At 47.7% G+C, this 25,184-nt stretch overlaps 2 protein-coding genes across 11 annotated transcripts in view; both read right to left on the reverse strand.

Moving 5' to 3' along the window:
• The window catches only part of CD151 (CD151 molecule (Raph blood group)), a 33,292-nt gene extending 30,721 nt beyond the window's left edge, over positions 1 to 2,571 (reverse strand). Inside the window, exon 1 of one of the 2 annotated variants that reach the window (XM_062619108.1) lies at positions 2,472 to 2,571. The gene's annotated coding sequence lies outside the window, so the exon portion shown is untranslated. The remainder of the gene's footprint in view (positions 1 to 2,471) is intronic. The other variant, XM_062619109.1, reaches the window with a different exon arrangement.
• A 3,627-nt stretch (positions 2,572 to 6,198) lies between these two features.
• The window catches only part of CRACR2B (calcium release activated channel regulator 2B), a 46,829-nt gene continuing 27,843 nt past the window's right edge, over positions 6,199 to 25,184 (reverse strand). For 5 of the 9 annotated variants that reach the window (XM_062619125.1, XM_062619124.1, XM_062619122.1 and 2 more), the window contains 11 exons: positions 24,178 to 24,365; positions 23,442 to 23,513; positions 22,981 to 23,035; positions 18,879 to 18,958; positions 16,005 to 16,299; positions 15,686 to 15,827; positions 15,377 to 15,458; positions 12,767 to 12,881; positions 10,437 to 10,544; positions 9,590 to 9,712; positions 6,199 to 8,660 (listed from right to left, as the gene is read on the reverse strand). In XM_062619125.1, the coding sequence (XP_062475109.1) occupies positions 8,427 to 8,660; positions 9,590 to 9,712; positions 10,437 to 10,544; positions 12,767 to 12,881; positions 15,377 to 15,458; positions 15,686 to 15,827; positions 16,005 to 16,299; positions 18,879 to 18,958; positions 22,981 to 23,035; positions 23,442 to 23,513; positions 24,178 to 24,365 (1,494 nt within the window). In that variant the 3' untranslated portion in view covers positions 6,199 to 8,426. Of the gene's footprint in view, positions 8,661 to 9,589; positions 9,713 to 10,436; positions 10,545 to 12,766; positions 12,922 to 15,376; positions 15,459 to 15,685; positions 15,828 to 16,004; positions 16,300 to 18,878; positions 18,959 to 22,980; positions 23,036 to 23,441; positions 23,514 to 24,177; positions 24,366 to 25,184 lie in introns of those variants that run through there. The other 4 variants (XM_062619123.1, XR_009964906.1, XM_062619126.1 and 1 more) reach the window with 4 other exon arrangements.

Raw genomic sequence — 25,184 nt, forward strand, 5'->3', positions numbered from 1 at the left:
AGAGCAAAGGAGTCATTGCCTGGTCTGTGTATGCGCAATTGGAACAGCTAGAGTTGTGCTACAACTTTTACTAGCTGGGAATAACACAATACGCCTGCTGGAAACTTCCTAACAGGGATAAATAGCACTCCATCAGCCACTCCCACCTAGCAATTTTGCTTGACAAGGGAATACAAGCAGATTTCTTCCACCCCCTTGCTGAAGAATCTTTCACACCCATCAACACAAACTTTCAGAGGCTGCACTGAAAAACATCCTCCACAGAGCCAAGATTTCGGCTGTGTGTGCCTTACTGAGCTTGAAGAGAAGCCTCCAAGTCCTGCCTGCTCCCAGACAGGCATAAGACTGCACAAGAGGCCTGGGAAGCTAAATCATTTGAGAAAAAAACCTTCTTGGGCTGGTATCCTTGCTTATTCAGAAGATGACTTTCATATTAGATCCAAAAGGAAAGGCACAGCCCCATCTGGGCTGTTGAAGTTCCTGTTAGTGCTCTGCTCTACACCTGCCTTGAGACAGCAGAAAGAAGACTTCAGTGTTAAGCTCCCACAAAATATAACCACCTCAGCTCCCAAGTAAAACGAGATGTCAGAGATGGGACATCATCTCAAGCACACAGAAAAGGCATGTTCTTATTGTTTACTGCAATCAAAATACAGCAGGGACTGCCAAGGACTTTTACCAGGCAACTCGGGGTGTCATTCTCCCCCACTACAGAAAGACTCCACGCAAAGGTAAACCATTATTTAAATAAGCCACAGGCCATCCAATATACGTGGCAGTTTGGAATACAACATTTTTTTTGCAGAAATACAGCAGATGGACAGAAATACATCTGGGTCAGGTACGTGGCCATCATCAGCAAACTACAGAGCAAGGATGTGATCTCAGAACAGTTACATGGAAGAGCTCAAAAGCTGCCAACTCCTCCGACTCACAGCCCAAGCTTTCCGCAAGGACATCTGAGTCAACATACTGGCACCCAAGAGCAGCTGTAGCAAAACAGAGCCTAGACTCAAATATGCAAACCAACATTACACCTTTGACAGGGACCTGCCAGCAGATACTTCAGGTAAAGCGTAAGTGATGCTGCCCCAAACAGTGCCCAGTTTCCAACAGTTTGCTGATTGGGAACTGCCTGTCCTAGGCACACAAACTCCTTCAGAGGATCTAAATAAACCGAAATTTTTGCATCAGCTTTTCTAGTTTCTGTTGAGCTCAGCAGCAGCTCTGAAGAGACAGATGCTCTGTTCTCTCCAACACAGGCAGTCATCTTTGGTAGCAGGAGGACTGGGATGGACCTTTGTCTGACTGGTGACATGCCAAGAGGCTCTCCAGCCTCAACAATACCAGGTGGTGGATATGCCATCATATCAAAAGCTTCCCTAGGAAGCTAGGCAACGAATGGCCTCGCAGATCGCAAACGAAACACATTCTGGCAAAAGAGACTCGTTTCAAAACTGTTTCAACAAAATGGCCACCACTGGGCATTACCTCTGATGGGTGATGCCATTTTAATCAACCCTTGTTCTCGCAGACACCAGGAGAATTCTCAGAGCAAGCCAGAAAGTGCTGCAGGGAGACGAAGTGAAACAGCACAACTTAAGGAACGCTGTAGAATAGCCTGAAATAAAAATATGTCATTGCTAGAATTCAACAGGATACTGCAGCAGGTTAATTAAAAAAAGCCCTCAGGAAGAGCCAGGATGTTTCCGAATTAACAGTAGTTTACATTCTTCATGACATGACATTGGGCAAAGACTACTGGGAAAGCCCTCATGGCAAGCAACAATAATCCATCGCCAACAGCTTCCTATCTGACTCAGCTTCCACAAAATAAAAGCAATGGAACATCGCCTAGACTGCGTGGTAAACAAGGGCTCGTTCACCCCCTCCTCCACCTCCAACAGTCCTATGAGCCCAACATAAATGACAACTCTTACAGCAGTGAGACTCAACTAAACAAAAGGCAGGGGGAGATAAATACCGTTTCACAAGACGAAGGCAACATTCAGAACAGCTTTCCTAATGCTTGGTCTGTGTAAAGCTTCTGACACCAGCAAACACCTCCCCTCCCGCAACAGGTTAACAAACTTCTGAAGGGTAAAAAGAAAAATGAAAGAAGCCAATGCCAAGCCCCTGTGAAGTTGTACAATGCCACTGGGCGCCGACAGGGAAGCAAAGCAGTGCTACATCAGAGCTGGCCTCTGGTGAGCGCGGCCAGGTACAGGCGGGCCACGGCGGCGCAGCCAGGAGCGAGAGGCGGGCAGGAGAGCGCCAGAGCCCGCTGCTATCAACGGGGCCCACGGGCAGCGCTTCGCCTCCCCTCTTCCTCCCAGGCCGGGAACGGCTGCCGCCACCCAGCCCCTTCTCCCACCCCGCTTCCCCACGGCGGGACCCGCTGCCTCACCAAGGGCTACCCGCCTGGCCACCCGCCCCCCCGGGAGGCCGCCATTTCGGGGCTCACGCCTCACCCCTCCGCGGCGAGCTCCGCCACACCAGAGCGCTCCGCGCCGCCTCACGCCCCGACCTGCCTCGCTGGGAGGGAAGGAGGGAAGGTACCGGCAGAGGGAAGGCGGAGCGGAGCGGAGAGCCCCGCCCAGCCCAGCCCGGGAAACCCAGCGGGGACCACCCCCAGACGTCGCGGGGCGGTGCCTCGCCGGGGGCACCTCCCTGCAGCAGCGTAACCCTCCCGCGCAGCTCGGTCGGGGCCGTTGCGCTTCTTTTTGCTCCCCGAAAAACAGAGCGCCCCGAAATGTGGAGGGTTCCGCGGCCTGCGGCTCAGCGCTTGGCGTTGCTCATGCTGTGTGAGGCAGCCAAACGTGCCTCTGGTGGGGCAGCCCCCGCTAACCTAGGCCTCACACTGGCGTTTCCATTGCTGCGGGCAACACATAACTGCGAACTCGAGCTGCAGCTTCTTTCTGGCTGTTTTTTTAGGCGTCAGACCTGCTTGTTAAAAGAGTTTTCCAGTAAATCAAGATCAAGCCCCGACTGGCACATTGCCTCATCTTTCCATTACCTCATTTCAACTTCAGCCCAAATACATCCGTGCAAAGCAACAGCCCTGCACAGGGGCTGGTCTCAGAGGACTCGACTCTGCTCCCGTTGGCGGAATGTTTTTTTAGGGATGGGTGGGAAGAGAGGAGATGTGAGCATGGAGGGAGGGAAAAGGCCCTCCTGGGTGTTCACCTCAACGGGGACACTTAATCTCTCCTGCCCTTGTGCCCAACTCACAAATCACCCTTCCAACTTAAGAAACCAATACCTTCCTCCTCACTCAGCCCATGGGGATCCTACCTCTGCTGTAGCTTAGACCACCTGGAGAGCCAAATGGTTAAATAGAGCCTTAGGGGACCAGCTCACGCTTGGACACTGAGAGTTTTCCTGCAGGGAGTTTGTGGCAGAGCTAGGAGGCAAAAACATGCCAACCCCAGGCCTCAGGCCTCCTTGGCAGAATCCTGGGTAGCCAGCCACACTGAGCTGCTGCCTTCTTGTGTCCAGAGGTTTCACATACAAACAGGAAAGAACGTAACCTCCCTGCTTTGTCAGATTTGGGTCAGCAGGTGGGCATGGTTAGGCACAACTGCTGCCTGTGTGGCAGCCATGTGCTTGGGAAAGCCTGCAGGTAAAGGTGAGCTGCACCACAGGTCCCCCCACCTTCCAATCCTCAGCTGGAGTAATACATATTTACTGGATGTCTGTGTTTACCTTGAAAAAAATAATTTTACCTGGTCAGGTCTCCCATGGACTTGTCATTTGAGAAGTGCACAGCTACACTTGTGTTTGCAGGATCAGGGCCTTATTAAACCACATGGCTTGATATGCATATAAAACATGCCTTGCAGGCCTGAAGAGACTGGAGCCAGATTGCTGTAGCTGCGCCAACTGAAATTTCTGAGTGACTCATAAGCAGCCAGGTAAGTAATGAGCAGACTGACGAGGCTCAGAGAGCTAGTGAAGCTCTCAGCCGTGGAACTGTGGGTCTGTTGGTGCTGAGGAGATCTCCAAACAGAGCAATTAAAGGTGTATAGTATGAGCTATGAGATACATTTTGTACTTGTGAGTTAAAGTACTTGGTCTATATATATATATATATATATATGCCCTAAGCAATTAACAAATGAAAAGCATGAATAGATACAAACAGAAGAAGGTGACAGGACTGAAAACGATGTGTGAGAGACTGCATGATCCCCATAGCAGGAACTGATTGAATGTGTGTAAATGCAAACTGTCCCTTGGAGTTCAGGCTGCTGGAATAAAAACGGCAGAAGATGACAATATTGCAAACTTCTGCAATTCCTGCATTTATTCTGTGGGAAAGCTTTAAACTTAACACTATGGCTTAATGATCTCTCTTCAGCCCTCTTTTGGCTTTTAAAAGAGGTGCTGTCAGGCTAATCCTCTTATGCTTATCCTTAGCACATTAACATGAAAGAGGTAAGTGAAACACAAGGCAGAGTGGGGTCCCTTTGCCTGCCTGCAGAGCTTTGTGGGACTGTGGCTGCTTATCAGAGCAGCTGGTTTGCTTGCCTTTGCCCCTAGATCTGATTGTATACGCAGCTGTACTGTTGCATGTGCCAAGTTAAGGCTTCCCAGGCTATAGGAAGAAAACTTTCTTGTGATACCAAAATACCTTACAAATTGTGTGCAAAAAGTCACCTGTCCATTAAGATACTGCAGCCAACAGGCACAGGAATAAGCCCCCCAAGCAGAGTCTATTTTGTGTCCTCCCTTATCTCAGGCGACCTCAGGATATCCCCATTGTTTGCTTTGTGTTTATGCTGCAGTTTCCAGCAGCAAAGGGTGCTGCTCCCAGGGCTTCCATTCAGAGGCAGGAGAGATTCTGGCAAAAACAGGGGAATGTATTACAGAAAGTTTGGTCTTGTTCGGGTCTGGTATCAGACAAGTTTAGAAACTAACAACATGCCCCTCTAGGCTGTGCCTGAGTCTTCCAACAGGACATTTAAATACTGTGCAGAGAGATAACAACAGAACCTCTAGCAGTGAAACCCACCCTGGTGCTTACTGTTGTCCCAAGTGCAACCTGCTCAAAGTCCGTGTCACTTTGACATGGTTGAAACAGGAGTCCATCTTATTCCTGCTAAAAAAAAAAAGAAAAAAAAACTGTTCTGTACCAAAAAAAATTAGTTCTGTAATGCACAAACATCCAGCTGGAGCCATTCCAGGACACAAGGGTTTAAAACAACCAGATTCCTAACTCTAGTGAAAAGGTTGCAGGGGGCATTATTAAAATAGATGTTTAGTTCAGTAAAAATAAGTACAAGGTGAGAGCATGCCCCCTCTGAAAACACTATAGACATCTCCTCTTTTTCTCCTCCCTGTTCTGTATTCCATGGTCAGCTGGATTCTAGCTGCTTGAAAGAGGTAAAAAAGATAAGACTGGAGAAGAATTGCTCCTGTGCTGCCTCCAAGACATGGGTTCCTGATCAACACTCTTCTTTCCTACTTATGTGAGTTACATCAGAGTGATTTGTGTCAGCAACTCGGGCCCTAGTGATCATTGCACTTTGTGTGGAGATGGAATCCCTTGTGATCATTGTGCTATGCGCAAAGGGTATGATAAGTGTCCCTGTCAATACCACAGTGAGGAGGAAGAAGAAACAAGGGAATAATTCCCCTGCGTCAACCGCAATATTGTGCAAAGAAATGTTTTGTTCATTGTTTAAATTGCATGAATGTTCTTAGAAAAGGGGGCGATAGGTAACTTAGAGATATGTCCTGTTACAGAACGTTGTGAAATCTGTGTCCTGAACAAATAAACACATAAGGAGTGGAATTTATGGGGGCTAAAATGGCAGTCAGACTTGTGATAGACATATTTCTTCACCCGGAGACAAGACCCCAACAACAGGATTGGCTGAAGAAGCCCAGGAAGCCAAAAAGTATAAGAGACTATCCCAAGAAGTTCCCCGTGTGCGTCTCGGGCAGAGTGGAGACTCCCTGGTGCACCCAGTGCTGCTTGCTTATTGTCTCTCGATATTAATTATAATAAAAATCAATTAAAACAGATTGGCTAGGTTTTTATAACGCTTACAAATCTCCCACTGGTACCACCATGAGGGACAGGCTTCTCAGCACTTCCTGAGCAGAAAGAAGGGGAGGTCATGCCATAACCAGCAACTGAAGAGAGGCTGAATCTCCTGCAGTGCCTGGGAAAAAAATCTCTCCACACAACTATTTGTAAGACAGCGTTTCTTTATTGCCCATAGTCTGCTTGCACACTAAGAAAACATCCTTAAGGTTGTACATTAGAAAAAAAACACAACATGTGGTAGTTCTTGCCAATGCAATATGAAAGCACTGATGACAAAGGTAACACACAGCCTGGCCTGTATTTGTGTGTCAGCTGTATTTCACACCTTTGTCTTTCAGGTGCTCTTTATGTAGTGTGGGAGGTGTGTGTTCAGACCACGTTAACAGACTGGGTACTGTTCTCTTCCTTCTGCAGCAACTTCGCAAATCCTTCTGCTGCAGGTGGGTAAATGTTAGCATTACTGGTGTGCCCTGACCAAAGATGCCATTTTTTAGTTAGCGCCACTACTTATTAACCTGAAACTGGAGCATGATGCAGGGGGAATCATTGACAGGAGATCCCCCAACTCAGGGAGTGGGTTTAACCTATTCAGCAGGTGATAAAGGCTGTGTTCCTGTACACCCACATTGGCTACAGTAGAGCCAAAAAGTCATGTCTATTTTCAGATTACAGGTGTTTTCCAAAAACAGAGGACTTCCCTTCCCAAACATAATTTCTTGCAAATAGAAGCAATACCACTGGCAGCACAGCTGCCCTGGTTCCTTCTGGACCTCTTCTAGCTTTCTGATAATCAGTCTCTGAAAGGCATTACTGTAGTTAAACACAGCATGAAACACAGCCAGCTGGCAGTAGGGGCTGAGCAGGAGCTTATTACTTTTAGCTATTACTTTTAGTCAGGAGTCCTGCTCTTCTGGAGAAGGACTTCCTCTTTCCTATCAGGAATAATGGGCGCTGGGAGGAACCATGGAAATTCTTTGTAGCACTGATGAGCTGTAGGTGACTCAGAGCACTTTTCCTGCATGGGATGTTCCCAGAGAAATCTGTTCAGTAGAAGAACATTCAAACATTATCCCAAGAGAGGAAAGACAGTGGATAAATATAGGCTTTCCTTATGCTGCAAGGCTGGGGGGGCTGCGTGACAGCTACAGTATCACATCTTGCACCTAAAATGTCAAAGTCACCATCAGAAACAGGCTCAAAGAAGGAAGGCAAGAGGGCATTACAAAAAAGCTCACTTAATCCCTCAAGGCTTTAAGAGAAACTGAACTACAGAACAGAAAGCAGCACCCCCAGAGAACACCAGGGGCTTCATGCCCAGGCAATGCGGTAGCTATGCTGAGAGGTGCACACTTGAGGCCAGCTCCTAACTCAGCCTGCACCTCCCCTCACTCTGCTTTGCCCCACTCCTTAACGACTAGAAGGCCCCTTCCCAACAGGAACAGTTTGTTCTGCTCTTTCTCAGGCACTTCACCAAGAAAGTGAGGTTATTGCACAGAGTCACTGCAAGAGAAAAAGCTTCGCTAGGTACATTTCACACAGTCATCTAACTGCCTTGTGCTTCCAACCCCGATACATTTGAAAGCACTGTGGTCAAGTGTGGGATCTTGCAGTACCTCAGATAAGTCAGTTCCTAATTGCTGGAGGTTTCTTCAGGAAATTGTAAGAGAATGGGAGGAAACCGGCAGCATTAAGCCTTAAAACAGGCTGTATATGACCCTGCCCCAGTATGTACAGCACAGCTCCTGAAACAGGTTATGAATCAGCAGCACATGCCAGCGCCTGCGAGTCCCAGGGCAACTGCTGTGTGTTCTGTAAACAGTATGAGAGGGGCAGTAACATTCCATTAGGGTAACAAAGTGAAGAAAGCCTTTGGGATGACTCACTTATCAGTTCATACTATATCCACATATGGACTCAGTTAACTACAATATTGGCCAGTCAAACCAAATTTTGCAGTAAGTACAGTGGCTGATCCAGCTCTTAACAGGAGAGGATGTTTTCCTGCTTACCACAGCAGGCTTTCAGCTGGGCTCTGCTGTTAAGAGGACCAAGAGGAGATGCTGCTCTTTGAGACGATGGGTCACTACCTAGAATGAGCCCAAATTTAATGTAATTTCTGTACTCTTACACTAAAATTCTATTTAACACAGCACCCACTGTGTCCTCCACTCTTTGCTGCTAAGTCATTTCTTTGCCGGAAAGAAACCTCATCCTTTTACAGGAAAGTGGCCTCTCAAGACAGAAGGCCCAGTTTGTGCTATTAGCCAAGACCAGCCAAATTCCCTCAAAGAAGCAGGGGCCTCCAGAGACCAGGGCTGCATGCAGAGCTGGGAAATGGAACAGTGCAAATCATTTGCACATTTTGTCTCATTTAGTGCCTTGAAATTCCCAGATGGGGAAAAGTTTCAGCTTCCCCAAGTCTCTGCAGAGCTGATACCATTAGGTTTGGCTTGCTTGAAAGGAACCCCAGCTTCATGAAACAGTGTTGGCACACGTTGCTTGCTGACACACTGATGTGCCTTATGTGCAGCACCCTTTCCTCCTGCTGACATCTTCCAGCTGCAGGGCATTCTCCCTCTGCCTGTCTTCTTGTGCTGTCAGCAATCTGGAACAAGCAGCACAGATCAAGACCACAACCTGGTTACTGAGCTCTTCCTGCCAAGGCAACTGCTCCCAGTCAGCCAGGGACATCTAGGATTGTGAAAAGTGACTGGCCCAAAGACTGGGCTTCCTTGGAGTTTGGCTAGATAAACCACACTAGAAAATGAGCATGAATTTCCAGGGAACAGGGAAAGAAACTGGACCCATACAAGAAGGGACAGCATGGCTTAGTAGTCAGAGCACCAGACAAGGGTGAGTGGTCTGTGCCTTATTCCCAAACTGCCATGCTAATGACAGAATCCCTGGCTGTTCGTTTCACCTCTGTGGGCCATCTCAGGCAGCAGTACCATACTAAAGCACGCTGAAGGCACATACTGTGGGAGACATGATTTACCTAGCTTGTAAGTAAATTATCCCAGTTAATGAACGGCTGAGTCCTGTTGTGAGCTTAGAGATGATGCAGCAGGTGAAAGGATAAAAGAAAGCAAAAGGATAATTTCTTGCAAGATTTCAAAGAGCTTTTTCAAAACTATTTGCCTTTTTAAAAAAAAAAATAAAAATCTTAGAGCACACTTCTTTCAGCCTTACAAAGTGTCTTATCTCCCTTTAAAATATGGCTACCAAAATATCACATGCTTAATAAGATAAGGAAGAAAAAACCCTCAGAAATGCATGCAGACTTCAAACTGAAAACGCCTACTTAAAATCTGGGATACTACACATGGGTTTTGTGATAAAGTACTCAAATTTAATTCCCAATCTTTCAACAGTCAGCTCTGCCAGACAAAGCTTTGCATGTGATGATGTCCAGCCTACACTTGGCACTCTCCAGGCATGGAAGTCAGGGGGAAGAGCACATTGCTCCAAGTGTTTTTTATGACGTGTCTGGCAACACCTTCTTGCCCACTCCCCAGGAGAGCCCACACCACTCACCAACAGCTGGGGAAATATCACAGGGTGACCGTTGCTGTTCACTGACCTGGCCATGTGTAACATGGGCTCCATGATGTTATAGCCAGTCATTGCGCTGCACTCATAGAAGACAGCCTTGTATTCCTGCCAGAGAGCACAGCAAGCACCCATGCTGGTTACCAGCTCTCCCCCAGCCCTGGGAGCTGGTCCACGCTCACCACCGGGAACTCGGCTGAGAGCAATTGAGGCCAGGAGGGTGGCTATTACCACCCTCCTGGGGCACACACAGTGCTCACCAACCCAGGTAAAGGAAATGCTTTTTCAGCACTGGGGGCCCAGCCAGAGTATCCAAAAGGAAACACTGGGAGAAGAGAATAACACTGGGTTATTTGGGGAAAGCAAATATATGCCCAGGGTCTTGGGTTCCCTTAGCTTTCTGTGGTGGAGTCCAGAAGATGGGGAACACCTCTGAAACCCTGCCTGCTCCCACCCAGGGGCTAAGGTAGCAATGGGCATGCAGACACCGGCAGTGAGGAAGGAGGGAGGATGACTTTGCAGAACATGCATTAGGGGAGTCCTCAAACAGGAAAACAGCCATGCGTACTCCCCTCAGAAAGACTGAGCATCACTGTAAGGAGGCACCAAGCATCAAGAGAGATACATGAGCCTGCCTCAAGGGCCACATAGTGGGCACCACCTCATCCTCCCTGGTACCAGAGGAACTTCAGTACATGTTTACATTGGAGAAATGGGGTGGAAGGGGAGAGGTAAGGTACCATACTGGGAAATGGCTCCAAGAAAGGTTTCCTGTCAGCCAGGCAGAAGGGAGGCTGCAGAGCATGTTGAGCAGCAGAGCACACAGTCACACCTTTGCCAGCCTTTCGCCTTCCATCTTGGGCACACTCCAAGTCTCTCTCTGCGCAGCATCCGTTTTATTTCCAAGCAGAAAGACCACAGCTCCATCCTCGATACCTTCCTGCGAAAGAGACAGACTAAAGAACCCTACAGACTCAGCTGAGGGAGGGAACTGTCTTGGATCTGTGCCTGTTCCAGCTGATGCAAACAAGACCTGCAGTGGCAGCAGGATAAGGCCCTTTAGCTCATTAAAGGACCATTCCTCAAATAGCCCCAGGGATTTGTGGAAGGAAGCTTAAACTATGGGAATGTATTCCAAATATTTGCTATGTACTGCTGGGATGCTGAGAGAGTGGAGATAGGACATAAGTTCCTCTCTGGAAAATAACAAGCCTAAAGAAAAGCAGTTTTTCCCATAGGCTCTTGGGACTTTAAGTTCAGGCAGAGCTTCTTAATAAGTCCAGTAATTTTTGTAGGTATATGTGGTACTATTTGTCTGATGTGCTGTCCTAATTTCAAGGATCCCTTGCTGAAAATCCACTGGCCAAGTAAGCTGAATAACCTACAAGTCTTGTATAGGGTCTCTGCAGGAACTGTTATTCCTAGGGGATTCCTGGAGCCCATTACCTTTGGTAAAACTCTCTAGCTCCAATGGCTCACTAGAACATCATCAGACTGCAGAACAGGGCTTGAAGTTATGTCCAGACTTGACTGCCCTGGATGACTTACAGTACGTGAACAGCTTTGAAGCAAGATAATTACTAAGATTGGGAAAGGAAGAGAGATAACTGAAAGTTACAGATTTGGGGTGCCTTGATTTTCTGCGTGCTCCTGAAAGGAGCCCGATTTTCAGAGGCTGGGCAGTTCTGAAAATCTGAACCTTTGATCTTTTAGAGTCCAAAGAAATTGCTAAATTGTTGTTGGGATTCCCTCCCACCTCCTGAGCAGGGCTGCAGATGTTAATAATATTAGAAACCTCCAATTTATGCTTATTCATTTTCCTCAGATCTTGGGTTTTGAGACTCAGCACAGTCAAAACAAAATCAACCTTGACAATTTTCCTTCAGCTCTGAGCCACCTACACACAACTTACTGAAATTACACAGACAGGCATTTTTGTCTCCCCAAGCAGATACAAGCCCCAGATGAATGCTTTTATTAAGAGTTTGGAAATAAATGCAGGGGGGAAGACTGCAGTATTAATACACAGTTACAAAATTAAAAAAAAAAAGGAAAAATAAATCAAATCTGAAAGTTGAAGCAAATGAAGGAGAAAAATAAGCTATCACTGATATTTCAGTCTCATCTAGAAATCCATCTCAAAGCAGAGTTAGGATGTGATCATGCAAAGCACTGTGCATGCATACTGCAGGTCTGAGCCTAAACGCATCAGGGCCTTCTCCCTTCCCGTGCATAAGTGTCCTGGGTTCAGCAGTAGCAGTCTTCTTCTTAGTAGCTTGGTGCAGTGCTGTGTTTTCAACTTTCAGCCTGGGAACAATGCTGATAACAGCGATGTTTTTATTGTTGCTCAGTAATGTTTAATCTGACCAAGGACTTTGTGAGTCTCATGTTCTGCCAGGGAGGAGGGGAAGCTGGGAGGAAGCAGAGACAGGACACCTGACCCAAACTAGCCAAAGAGGTATTCCATAACACAGCACGTCATGCCCAGTATATAAACTAGGGGCAGTTACCCGGAAGGGCTAGATCACTGCTTGTGTCAGGCTGGGTGTTTGTTGGTGGGTGGTGAGCGGTTGTATTCCCTTCCTTTGTTATTTCCTTTATTATTATTGGTGGTAGCAGTAGTTTTTTTTGTGTTATACCTTAGTTACTGGACTGTTCTTAACCCATGGGAGTTACATTCTTTTGATTCTCCTCCCCATCCCTCCGGGAGTGGGGGCCGGAAAGGGAGCGAGTGAGCAAGCGGCTGCGTGGTTCTGGGTTGCCGGCTGGGCTTAAACCACGACAATAAGCTGGACACCAGGAGATCTCCTTGCCTGAGTACAGGTCTGACATGACCACATTTAGGAGATGCTGCCAATACACATGGGCTGCTTACCAACACACACTACTGTTTTGGCCAATCCCACCACCTTCTGCCATAGATACAGCCCACTCTCATTTAAGGGACTGTCACTGGCTTTGTTATCTTCAACAAGACAACCCTGGTCCCAGACTGACTACCACAGGCAGTACCCATCACATGTGTTTTGATAATTCTTCTCAAGGTTAACAGGACCTCTTGGGGCATCAGAGGACATCACTACCAGACATATTGTTGGAGCTGGTCTGGAGCAAGACAGCAGCAGCACCACCAGCATTAGAAAGCCAAGGCCCTGCTCTCACCTGGACACTGCTCATCCAGTTCCGCACTGCCATGAAGGAGCACTCGGCTGTAATGTCGTACATCACCAGAATCCCATCCGCCTTCCGGAAATACTGCTTGGTAATGCTCCGAAACCTGAGCCCAAACAAAACCAAAGGCACCCTCAAAACCAGGGCTGTGTAATTAATGAAAAGAAACAGGATGGGACTGTCATTTAGTGCATGCTCTCTGCAAGGCCCGGCAGACCCTGTGTGTGAGATGTACACCCTGGGGCTGATGTGTGCAGACTGGTGACAGACAGGCCAGATCCTTGCACCTCTGAGGCATGCTGGGCAGCCATGGGTAAGGCAGGAATCTTTCCAAATGTATGGTGCTGAGAAAGCAGGAAGGAAGACCTTTGCAGGTCAGAAGGAAAGAAACAAGAATTTGCTTAGGTGGGACAGGAAGAGGTAATTGCCTATGAAAAGGGAAATAGATGGAGAAAAAAAACAAGACCTTTCTCTAGAGTCTGGAAGAATCTGCAGACTAAGCTGCACTACAGTATAAACTAGATGTGCATAATGTCTGCCTTGGTGCTGCCAAAACAGCAATTAAGATCTCAATATCAATACAGTCTGTTTCCAGTTTTGAATCTATAAAGCAATGCCATCATACTTAAAATCAGCAGTTAGACACAATTTCCAGGAGAAGTTCCCAGACATCTGCTTTGACCCATGGGTACCAATGAGAACCACAGACTTGTATTTTGGGAATAAATGTAAAGAATCCCAGAAACAGCCTACCAAAAACCACCCTCAAACCTTAAAATTTGTAAGCAGCTTGTGACAGGGCCACGATATAATCACACTGATTGCAAACTGGTGGGATTAAATGCCACACAAGTACTGAGATCCCACTGAAGAGCTCTGTATTTCAGCCGTGCATGGGATAACAAGCTGTCCTATTCTGTTAAGAGCCAAGAAGACCTACAGCAAGTAGTGACCCTCCTGAACTCTTCAGATGATTACCTGAAGCCTGTTCTTTCTCACTACAATAACATTCTGACAACTACCCAACTGAGAAAGCACAGGCTCTATCTTTGGCAGGCAAGGTGCACCTCTGGAGCTACAGGACAGGCTAGGTACTCTAGAAGAAACATCAAATGTAGCATGCAGTGGTCCTAGGGAAGTCACCAAAGAGTTCACCTTGCATGCTTCAAGGAGTTCCTCTGTTTCTTCCACAGGATATTCGTATTTGGACACTTCCAGTTGGAAGTAATTGGTATTTCTCTAGAAATAAGAAAGCCTTTTGCTTCTTTCTCAGGTCTCCTACTCAGCATCAGCAGTGAGCCATGTCTTGCAAGTACATGTCTAAGACCTGCTAATGCTGCAGGGGCCTACACTAAAGGTCCTTCTGCAGGGGCAATATCTTGAATTCGGCCTCTGATACAGTCTGGCCTCAGTAAAATGTCACATTTCAAGTTTTAACAACTCCCCTTACTGCTCAGCTTCAGCACTGAAATAACCACATTATTTCAAAAATAATTTCTTTAGCATGAAGCTTGATTTTGGAAGAAATGTTTGCTTTTCAGCAGATTCTCAGTACATTCCCACCAGGTCTGCATGGTCTAGCTGACAGCATCATTACTCTGTTGGCACAGTTTAAGGTTATAATATTCCCATGACCTTAGCTGGCTCCTGAAGGCCTGCCCACATAACAAATTTAGCCCCAAATATCCAGTACTTATTTTTGCCAGGCTCTTGAGGTTAATGGCCCCCTTGAAATAGCTTTTCATCTTCAGCCTAAATAAATTCTAATTTACATGAAGGTAGTGGTGGGCCTTCATCTCTGATAGCAGATAAGGGTCAAGTGCGTCCTTTACTACTTTGCTCTTCACTACTCTGGCCCTCACCAACAGTGCTGATAACACCTAATGATGGCCTTTGCTTTTGAAACTAGAGGCCTTCAAATGGGGAACCTGCATTCACTGTCACAAAAAGCCAAGCTGTCCCTCCACCAAGGATTATTACTTCCACCAGTCTTTCAGCAGAAGGGGCAGTGGAAGGTGCCAGTAACCTCAGTGACAGAGTACAGCAGGGTAGTTCAAGTCACCTTCCCCACAGGTCAAGCTGGCTTTGTCTGAATCAGACCTGGAAAGTTTCATGCACTTCTTTCCACCCTCTGAATAGCAAGTGGTGGTGAGCAGCTGGAGACAGCAGGAGTACAACTGAATCTGAGAATAGGATGTCTATCCAGAGCCTTCTTTTCTGTCCTCATCTGCAGCCCTTTCCTACAGCTTTTCCAAAAGCAGGCTGATGCAGAAGAGCTTTGAGGGCTAGAGGGGCTTTGAACCTCACACCATACCATGATTTATGATAGACTGCCCAAAGCCACAACATGCAGGTCAGACTTATGGAAAAGTACTTCTCCATCAGTCCTTAGGGCAATCTCCCCAGGCCCCAGAAGCTACAGCTTCTAGAAATCTCTGAAAGAGACCTTTGCTGCAGGTTCATCACTGGAATATCTGCTGCAACCTCTCTGGTCCTTCTCAAGCTAACAATTTTCCCAGAAACAGAAGAAGTGCATGCACTCCTTCCTCCTGTTTCCTGCACTGAGCCTGGCAGTAGGGCAGCCTCACAGAAATTGCTTACCTTTCTTGTCCAGCTGTATCCCACAGCTGTAGGGCAACCTGGGTATTATCCACCACCAGACTCTTCACCTGGTAATCGATCCCTGTCAAGGAGATAGCAATGATCATAAGATGGGATGGGGAGAGAGCAGCTTGCCATTGCAATGTCCAAGCTCAATGCTATTTAGTTAAGGGATATTGCAAGATTTATTTGAAATTAGGAAAGGGATCACCTTTACCTTTAGGTGGGATAAATTACAGGCAAAACACACGTGTCCAGCTGACCTTTCCACCCTTCTTAGCCAGATGAGTCAGGAACACTAGTACTTACCAATGGTTGCATTGAGTTCAGGCAAAAACCTGTCATAGCAGAAACGGTGGATGAAGGAACTCTTCCCAACACCGGAATTCCCTACAAACACCACTTTAAAGATGCGGTCTGGGGAACAGCTAGCTGCTTCCCGTGCCTGGAGCTACAATGGAAGAAAGGGATGCAGTTTTGAAAAGCCTGGCTACAGACTGTGCTTTGATTTAGGCATTGGACCCCTCCACTACAAATCCATGGAGCTGAAGTTAGATGGGATGAGAGTCAGAAAGACCCGAAGTCCCTGATGGCAGGTATCTGAGGAACAACCCAAGTAATTACTCACCCTGGTTTCGGTGCCAACAGGCTGTTCTCTAGGAGGCAAGGGAGCATCATCTAATCCATCTGCGTGTTTTCGACAGTCAGCATCACCCTTCAAAGTCATCTTGAGCCACTCAACATCTGCTGCCAGTGACCATCTCTCCTTGTCTCTGCTGTTCTCTCCAAAGTTTGTGCTGCCTCCTTCTCCTGTTTTCAACCACATCCTGTTGCCTGGGAAGTATTTACAGTTCTTTCTGTTGGGTTCTTCCACTGCCACATCCACCGGGAAGGTGAAAGGAGGGTCCTCAGAGGCCAGTTGTCTGTATTAAAGACCACAGGCACCACAATAGGGTGGGAGGGGAGGGGGTGAGGGGAAGAGGAGGAGGTTGCACATTCCCAAAACAACCAATGCAATCCAATTAGTGCATATGCAGCAGCTGCAGGAACTCTACTTAATATGTACACTCCCATACTCCCTGTGACTAAGGCATCAACAGCACCCCATAGGGAAAGAGAGGCAGCTCACCTGAGCTGTGCTGTATTCATATAGTTTATTAATTTGAATAAAAATTCCGACCTTCTGGATTTTTCAAGCTTCCTTTGCCTCCCACTCCTCCCAGTACTGAAAAAATAAGGCAAAGCACACAAAGGTGGCAAAAGGAAAAACTTTTTTTTTCTTTCTTAAAGAAGCAACAACACCTCCTCTATTTTTTGTATCCAATACAACACAAAAAGAACTAACAAAGGTTTTGAGGTTAGTGAAAAGGGCTGACCACCCTTGGGAGGCTGCATGCAGTGTGCAGACATGGTACTGCCCTCTGCTGAACGCACACAGCCATGCTTCAGGAAACCAGCCCTTCACTCCCAAGCACTGCGGCAGCGGAGTCCTGAGTTCAGGCAGCAGAAGCCTGCCACAGGCTTGCAAATTGCAGTAAACGTGCTCACACCAGGGTCACTTTGCCTGGCACTGGCTCTGCTCCGGCCTGTATCCACACCTGGCCGAGGTAAGAGAGCCTGGACATGAAAGATGATTATCTTTTGATGCTTCCACGAACCAGCCCCACTGTGCTCTCAACAGCAAGAAATTCCCAGGACCCCTGCCCAAGCTGTGGCAGCAAGGAAACAGGTGCACTGACTGTGCAGCACAAGAGCAGGCTGATGCACTTTGTTCCTTCACTTACCACATCAGCTCTACCCCCAGTGAACAATCTTCCAAAAAAGCAGCTGGAATAACCAATTTAAACTACTGGAATCACTGCTGAGGAGCAAGGCAGCATCTTAGCTCTGCCTTGGCTTTCCACGGTTCAAGAACAAGACAAAGGGAGTGAGAAGGCTTAGGACTCAATTGAAGGGCTTTATCCACCCTCTGTTGCCTTAAGGGGCCAACAGATTGCATTTGGAAGCAAATTAGAGAGACCAGAGGCTACTACAGTCAGTCTCTTCAGAGGCAGCACATCCCGTCTCTCCGCAACATTTTTATCTTGCTACTAGTGCAGAAATCAAGGCAATGACTCTCTTCCCTCACTGCTACGAGTACACCTCACCAGGACTGCAAAATTCACTTGCTGCCATGCCTGCACTTTTTCCATGACAGGTAGCTCATGCTCTGGGATGTCCTCCCTACATCTGTCCCACATGCCAGCCCAGAGCCAGGCCAACTGGAACTGCTCTTGTTGCAAATAGACACATCCTCCCAGGCTCAGGATCTGGGGAAAAGACCCATCTCCCAGGGCTGGAAGGAATCACAACAATGAGGGGCTGAGACTCAGAAGCCTCTTCTTCAGGGAGGGAAAAAAGTGACAAACACAAAACTTTCTGAACAGTAACTCCAGATCTAATGGATTTTACCCATGTTTCTCAAGCGATGTGGTGTGACACAGCACTTGGACAGAGATGGAACTAACAAATGCTTCCCCCCTCTCACATCACCCTCACTGTTGGACTTCTCTACCTGTTAAGTCTTTCTGGTGGGTTTATGCCAGCAGCAGCTAGAAACATTTTTTGCAAGAAATAGCTGGGGAAGAAGATGGGAGAACTTGATTATCTGATCCCATGGACAGCGTATCTGCCAGTCACACAGCCATGGAAGACCTCTGCCTCAGAGCTATCCAGCTTCCCAGCTGGGCTCAAGAATCAGCCCTGCTCCACAGTGCACCTGGTTTTCCATCAATCCACAAGCCCAGGACCCTGAAACTTAATTCCTAAATGCCATTACCAGATTTGCAAGTATTAAGGGTGAGTCAAAACTCGAAGAAACTCAGCCTAGACCTATGTCTCTGGTTTGTACCAACAGAAACTGGGAAGCAGTGGAACCTTTTGCAGAGACCTGGTGTGCCAGGTGAGCATCTGCATAGGTGTGGAGGGAGATGGGCAGAATGAACCCACCTGGAGCTGGGCCCTTTCCTCAAGGCTTTCAGCTGCCAGAGAGAACACAAGTCTTGTGCAACTCCTGCCCTCTCTCATGCCCCGGGGGATATGGGCTCTGGCATAAGGTGCCAGTGGACAGGATTTCTGCCTGGGAAGGAACTGGCACACTTCGGAGACAATCCAGCCTGATTCAGTGAGAGGCAGCCTTTGTGACTTCCATCCCATGCACACTCCCATAGCTTCTGATGGCACTTAGGTTTGCTCCCCCATTGCTGCATATAGAAGCAGCCCAGAGGGGGGCCACCCTCCCACCCCCCATAGAAATTAGTTAACAGCATCCTCAGCTTCATGCTGAGCCACCACCACCTGATGCCAAGAGGGAGCTACAGCCACAGTCGAGATGCACCCCCCCATGCTCCCCAAACCAGCCAGCACCAAGGTGGGAGAACTTGACACAGGACACAGCTTGACTGACAGGGTACTCCAGCAGGCACAGACTGACACCACAAACACAACACAAATGCCATCTAACCGTTTGACCGGCTTGTCGTCCAGCAGGTAACTGCCTACCACTGACCCTTTCTTCAACAGGGGCTTTTTGCTCTGAGGTGCCTGGAAGGTGAAAAGAAAAGGGATGAAGAATGTGATTAGGACCCAAGAACCTGATAAACGCCAGTTAACCACTTGCCACCTCTGCAGGCCACTTCAGGGAGGTGGAGCTGGAGTCCTTGTAGCCCTACACCATTCAGTGGTAGTGCCCTGCCAGCAGGCTTGAACAGAGGCGAGCACAGGGCTTGCCTTTCTCAGTTCAGCTCATGTAACTCATGCAAGAAGGCGTTACACTGTCGCTGCTTTCCCCTTTGCAACAAAATCCATCAAAAACAATGGTGCCCCAAACCGAACTCCAGCCAGAGCTTTTGTTTCTGTGGCTTGTTCTCCACTTTGTCTCACACCTGAATCTTTTATTTCCCCTCCTGCCTTTCTATTATGCTGATGTTTTGTGGGACCCACCAATTGCCCCTTCCTCAGAAGGCACTAAGTACCCCTTCTCCATCAGTACTCACCCAGAGCTGCACGTGCACCATAGGAAAGGAAGACCACTCTGTAAAGGGCAATGCACATACTCTGCCATACACTAACGTTCCTCTCCAGGCTGCAGGACTACACACTTCCTGCAGCCAGTGTTTACCAGCTCCCCAGAGAAGGAGAAAGCAGGACAGCTCCTCTTGCAACCATCTTCCCCCTATACAGCAGATTTGTCATCCCCATCAGAGTCAAAGATGAAGATCTTGCCTGAGATCACACAGAAAGCATGTGGCAGAGAGAGGATTGACCTGCCATCTCCTCCAAAGGCTATGCTAAAGCCTAACCTCCCGTTCAGTCCCAAACAGACTGGGTAACTGCTCTGGCTACACACACTGAACACAAAGTGAGAGACAGCGTGGCATCACCTCAGCACTGGGGGAAAGGAAGATGTACTTGCTCTGTAAGTCTGGAGATTTCTGACAAGTCCTCACAAGTTATTTCTGGGGGTAATGGTGAAAGAAGAGTTTGCAGCCTGCCAGATCTGCCTCTGGTAGCAGTTTTGAACTGACCAAACACCTGCAGGCAGCTTTGGACAGGCAGGACTTTGGGCTGCTCGCAGCCTGGGGGAGGACTACGAAGATTATTTCTTCAATAACCCCTGGCTTATCTTAAAAAGCAAAAGATTAAGAAGCTGCTCTGCTGGCCAAAACTCCCAGAACACCTTTACCACAATGCAGGCCAACAAAAGGAGACATTCTGGACTGCACAGAGGGCCTCAACCAACCAGGAATTTTGAGGGGAAAAGTTCCAAATGTTTTTTACACATAAAAGTGATGTTCAGGAGAAGTTCCAGCTACACAACCAACCAGCATGGAGAGTTACAAATGTGGAATATGTATCCTCCAAGACAGAGGACTCCCAAGTGCAGAGAGACTGCACTTGGGAGTCACACTAGTATCAGGCTATGGTTCAGCCAACCAGTGTGGATGGAGGAGGAACCCCTGAAAGAGTTTGAGCATGTTCACTCAGGGGCATCCTCTAGACACACAGAAACAAGGAACTTGTGTTACAGCCCCCTGGAGCCAAGTCAGAGCCTTCAAGTCACCTGTGGAGCAAAGGGGATCCCAGGCAATCTGCTATGGCATGACACTACTTGAAGAGGAAACAGCCTGCGGAGTACGTACCTGGGTAAGAAAGGAGAAACAATGGGGCATGTTTTGCATTGGTTCTGCCATGCTTTATTGGCCTGCCAGGTTTGTGTAACACGTGGCTTTTTGCCAGAATGGTAAGGAGACAGACATGACATCACAGCTGTACAACACACGAGGGCAAGGATTCCCCAACAACAGCACGTGTACAAGCATTTGTATGGGAAAGATTCTGGTTTATCAGTGAAATACAAATATGTGTCCAATATAGTCAAAGTCCCAAAACACTCTTCATGATGAGTAGACATGAAATTTGTTCTGTCACATGGAGCATGCAAGCATAACTCCATAGCCAGATGGGTCACAGCTGTGAAACTGAACCCCACAGTGGTTTGTACACAGACCTAAATAGCCACACATTGCTACCTGTGACCTAGCCACTGGGGCAAAACAGTGCCCCATGGTGCTGTGGGGCCAGGGTCTGCCTACCCTGGCAAGGCCAGAAACTCTTACGAAGAGCAAGGTATTAAGCTGGACACTGAGAAGTGCAAAGGAGCAGTGACTGGGTTACTGTCAGCCTCGTATATAGCCCAACTCAGACATGCAACCACTTCAAAATCTTTTCTATAAATGAACCGCTGTTCATCACACCTTCATTTCACAGAAATAACACAACTCCTCCCAGCACTAACAGAGGGAATTAAGGCCTTGGGTTTCTTTTTAGCCAGTAAAAACATTAATAGGCTCTGGCAAAGAGTGTGCCACACACTCCATCAGAAATCTGGAGTCTCCTTTTTGCTGCTGTAGGGAACTACTGCTGTTTTCTTGCCCCCTTGCAGTGGGACAGCCTGGACAGCAGATCTTCTGCAGGTGTATGGCAATAGCAGCATCTCTGTAATCCCTTGGAGTCCTGTTTTCTTGCGGACTGAAACGAGAGTGGCCAACAAGATAGTCCTGGCTGATAAAGAAAAAAAACAGACTTCATCTGCCCAGCACAACACAGCCTTGCCAGATGAGCAATGGTGGTAGGAGGAGTTCACCCTGCTGCCCATCCCTACTATCAGCACAGGGAGAAAGCAGCTCCTTTGTACCCAGACTCTCCCTGCTAGGCTCCCTCTTAGGTCTCCTTGCAACTGTTATGTTTCAGAGCAGGCCTGAGCAGGTCCTAGCAGATGAAAAAGAGAGGAGAACAGAGGAGGAGCAGACAAGCTTTGCATACACAGAGGTACATACCTCAGCTGTGGTCTCCATGGGCCGCCCACCCCACCCACAGGAACCCAGAAGCTGATGAAGCAGTATGCATGGGAAGAGGAGAACAAACTATTTTCGTTGCCTGCTTGCACTGGATTCTGCTACACAGTGACTGTGTTTATTACTTCTCCAAGAGGAAGCAGGAAGCCCTGGTGTACATACACATATTTAGCAGCTTAAAAAATAAAGAAAAAAAAATAAAGAAAAAATAATCTTTCAGATTTCAGAAACACACACAAAGGCACCCCCCCCATACCCCCCCCATCCAAAACAGTTACTGAAATTATTTTATATAGCTGCTGCTTCACTTGGAGAAGAACTCCAGCATCCCCCCCAGCAGGACATCTTGTCCCTTATCTGGGCACAATCCCTGTGCTTCCTTAAATGTTTCTTTACACACCAACCAGAAAGTATCTCACAGCCTACCACTGCCTGTCCTCACTGCAAGACACTTCCAGATCTTCAAGTGGGGCATGGTGGCAGAGCAGGAAAAGACACATGGTGGCAGGAATGGGTCCAAAAAGAGCACAGGGCAGCCTTGTCAGAGACATTTGGGAACACAGAGACTTTTTCATAAAAAAAAAGAATTAAAATAGATGACATATTCATATTTATCTTGGAGACTGGGAAAGACCAGAGATGGAGTTGACTGTTCCAGATGTTAGAGGCCCCCCACTTTCTCCTAGCCCTCTGACACAAGGCTTACTGCTGCACCTCCACCCCAGCAGAGTTCATAGGAATGGGGAGCTGCCCCAGAGAAACATCTGCAAACATCTGTTACTACCTCAAGGGGTCACAGAAACTCTAAAACCTTCCCGTGCTCCTCTACCCCTAGTCAGCTGGCAGCACATATGGGAATCCATAATCTTCTTCACCATTCAGGTCCAGGGATGCATCCAGCTTCACTCCCCTTCTTGCATATGCCCCATGCTGTTACAACATACAGACCCCCTGTGTGCAGCAGGCAGCACCCACTGCAGCCCTGCACGGGGCTGTGTGACAGTCACAAGCTAATACACCTTGGGTTAAACCCGGGTGGTTTGCAAGAGCAACCTGCAGAGCTTGTCCCTAGCACCCTCAGAGAGGTGCTGCAAAGTTGAGCTCAGGTCATTGTCCCCCGTGGAAATGACAGGCCCCTGAGTGGTGAAAGCAACAGCAGCAGGTGAAAGGAGGGTGGTTGGGAATTAGGGTTTTCGTTCTTAGACTAACCAGCTTCTTGGCTTCAAAAGCATCTCGCTCATCTCGAAGTTTCTTGTTCATCTCTCTGCTCCAAAGGAAGACACAGGAGAGACACAATGAAGCACTCATCAGCAATGGAGTAAAGACCAACATTTGAAAGCAAGAACAGAAAGGAAACTTGGGAAACAAACACAGATGTTATTTACTGCCTGACATACTGGATTTTCCATGTATCTCAGCTCAGGTAATAGGCTCCACATAGTCCCTTAGCCATCAGGAAAGACTAAACTTCTCCAGTGGAGGGATTACACAGCCTGTAGTATGCCAGAACTGGCCAGATTGTGCAACTCTGGACCTAGAAAAACAAGCAGTGTCTGAGCACTGCTTGAATACACTTACATAGCTTTCTGTGGGAGAAACAAACACAGTGCTGAAAGTTCAGCCCCTTGCACACACAAGGGCTCAGCATTTTCCCCCAGCCCTGTTCTTACCTGAGGAGCTCCAGCTGCCGAAGGAGGCTTTGTTTCTCTTTCTGCATGTTCTTGGAGACTCTAAACACATCCCTAGGACAAAGAGGATTATAAAAGGGGAAGTAAGATAATGGGAGAGGAAATACAAAGATCTCTTTCTTGGAGACACTGGTGGGATATTCTTAAAGATAAGGGCCTGCCCTATGCTAGGAGGGTTCAGAGGAAGCAGCACTGCTGTGGAAGCTGGGATGGCTGGGTTGTATGCTAGCCCTCCTGCTCTCTTTTCACACTCCAGTTTCCTCAGCTGCTGGAGATGGGAAGGATGCTTACTACCATCTGGATCTGAAACAGCCCAGTGTTTAGCTACCCATTGTTAGATTAAGCCCAGAAACAGGAACACAACTGATGAGAAGAGGATCTGTAGGAACTTTATGGAGGCAATAATGAACTAGAAAATACATGGAGGAGAAGCCTCCTTTAGGTTGATGATCATCTGTATTTTTTACACTGCTTTACTAGCCAAATAGTAATAAACATAATCATCTCCCGCTATAGGCAGGTGGGAGTTAGCACTATCACTCCCTCTTGAGGCCCATAAGACCACTGGGATGTTACTACTTTTCCTCAAGAAGAAACAGGAAATCCTCTGATGAGGCCAAGGCCTCTAATTAGAGATCCTTATTCTTTAACTACTTGCACACCCTTCGTTCTTTCCCTGAGTTCCTGTCCTGACACCCCCTTCCCTGCCCATTCTTACCTGTCCTTCTGCTCTTGCTCAAGCTGAGCCTCTTTCTGGAGCTTCTGTAATTGCCCCTTCACTGCCTCCAGCTCCCATTTGCTTTTCTCCAGCTCTTCCAGCAGGTTTTCATTCAGGTGCCGGAGCCTTTCATTCTGCACACGGGTCTCCAGCTGCTCTGAGTTCAGCGACTGTAGCTGATGTTCCAGCTGCAATGGGAGAACGGCTGCTTAAACACAGGGTTTTTGTGCTACCATCATGCCAGTAAAAACTGGCTGAAAAAGCAGATGTAACTAATGAGGCAGAAGGGAGGTAAACACAACTTAGGTCTACAGGACCACCAGTGGCATTGAGAGGGTGAATTGGAAGCAATTATTTCTCATCATGCCAGCCCTGGGGAGCAAGCAATGCAATTATTAAGCATAGCAGAGGAAGTGCTTCAGGCAGTATGAGAAGCTTCTTCTGTCAGGCACTGTAGAAATCAGAGTACAAATAAGGGTCAAAGGAAGACTGGGAAATTTTGGGTGGAAGAAGGGGTGTATCCATCAGGACTTGTTAAGCACAGCTGCTGAACTGTTTGGGGCCTTCCTGAGCCCATCGCAGCTGAAAGGGGGATACATTGAGGTGCCAGGCATAGCTCACACTACACCTGGAAAGTCAAGTGATTGGGTGGCTGGACACAGGCCCTTTGCCTAGAGATATTGTTTAAATGCCACTGTGGCACAGCTACACTCTAGGCAGCACAAGACCCTAGCACAACTAACAAGCCTGATTTGGGAAGTTCAAAGCCTGTTGTAATGTACTCAACCAGTGATGTGACTCCTCACAAATGACTGGCATAGTCTGGGAAAGAGTCAAAGCCATGCAGCAGCCAAACCCATCCATCTCATATGACAAGTAGGGCATCACAAGAAGAATCATACTGGCAATTCAGCCACACCAGCTAACCAGGGCCATCTGCTGAAGCTGGTGCTATGCAGAAATGGTGGTACCCATCCAAGAATTTACAAATTCCCAAAATAAAATTA

Source organism: Pezoporus occidentalis, unplaced genomic scaffold (assembly GCF_034315485.1).
Source record: "Pezoporus occidentalis ecotype Australia unplaced genomic scaffold, CSIRO_AGI_Poc_V1 ctg21, whole genome shotgun sequence".
Classification (NCBI taxonomy): Eukaryota; Metazoa; Chordata; class Aves; order Psittaciformes; family Psittacidae; genus Pezoporus; species Pezoporus occidentalis.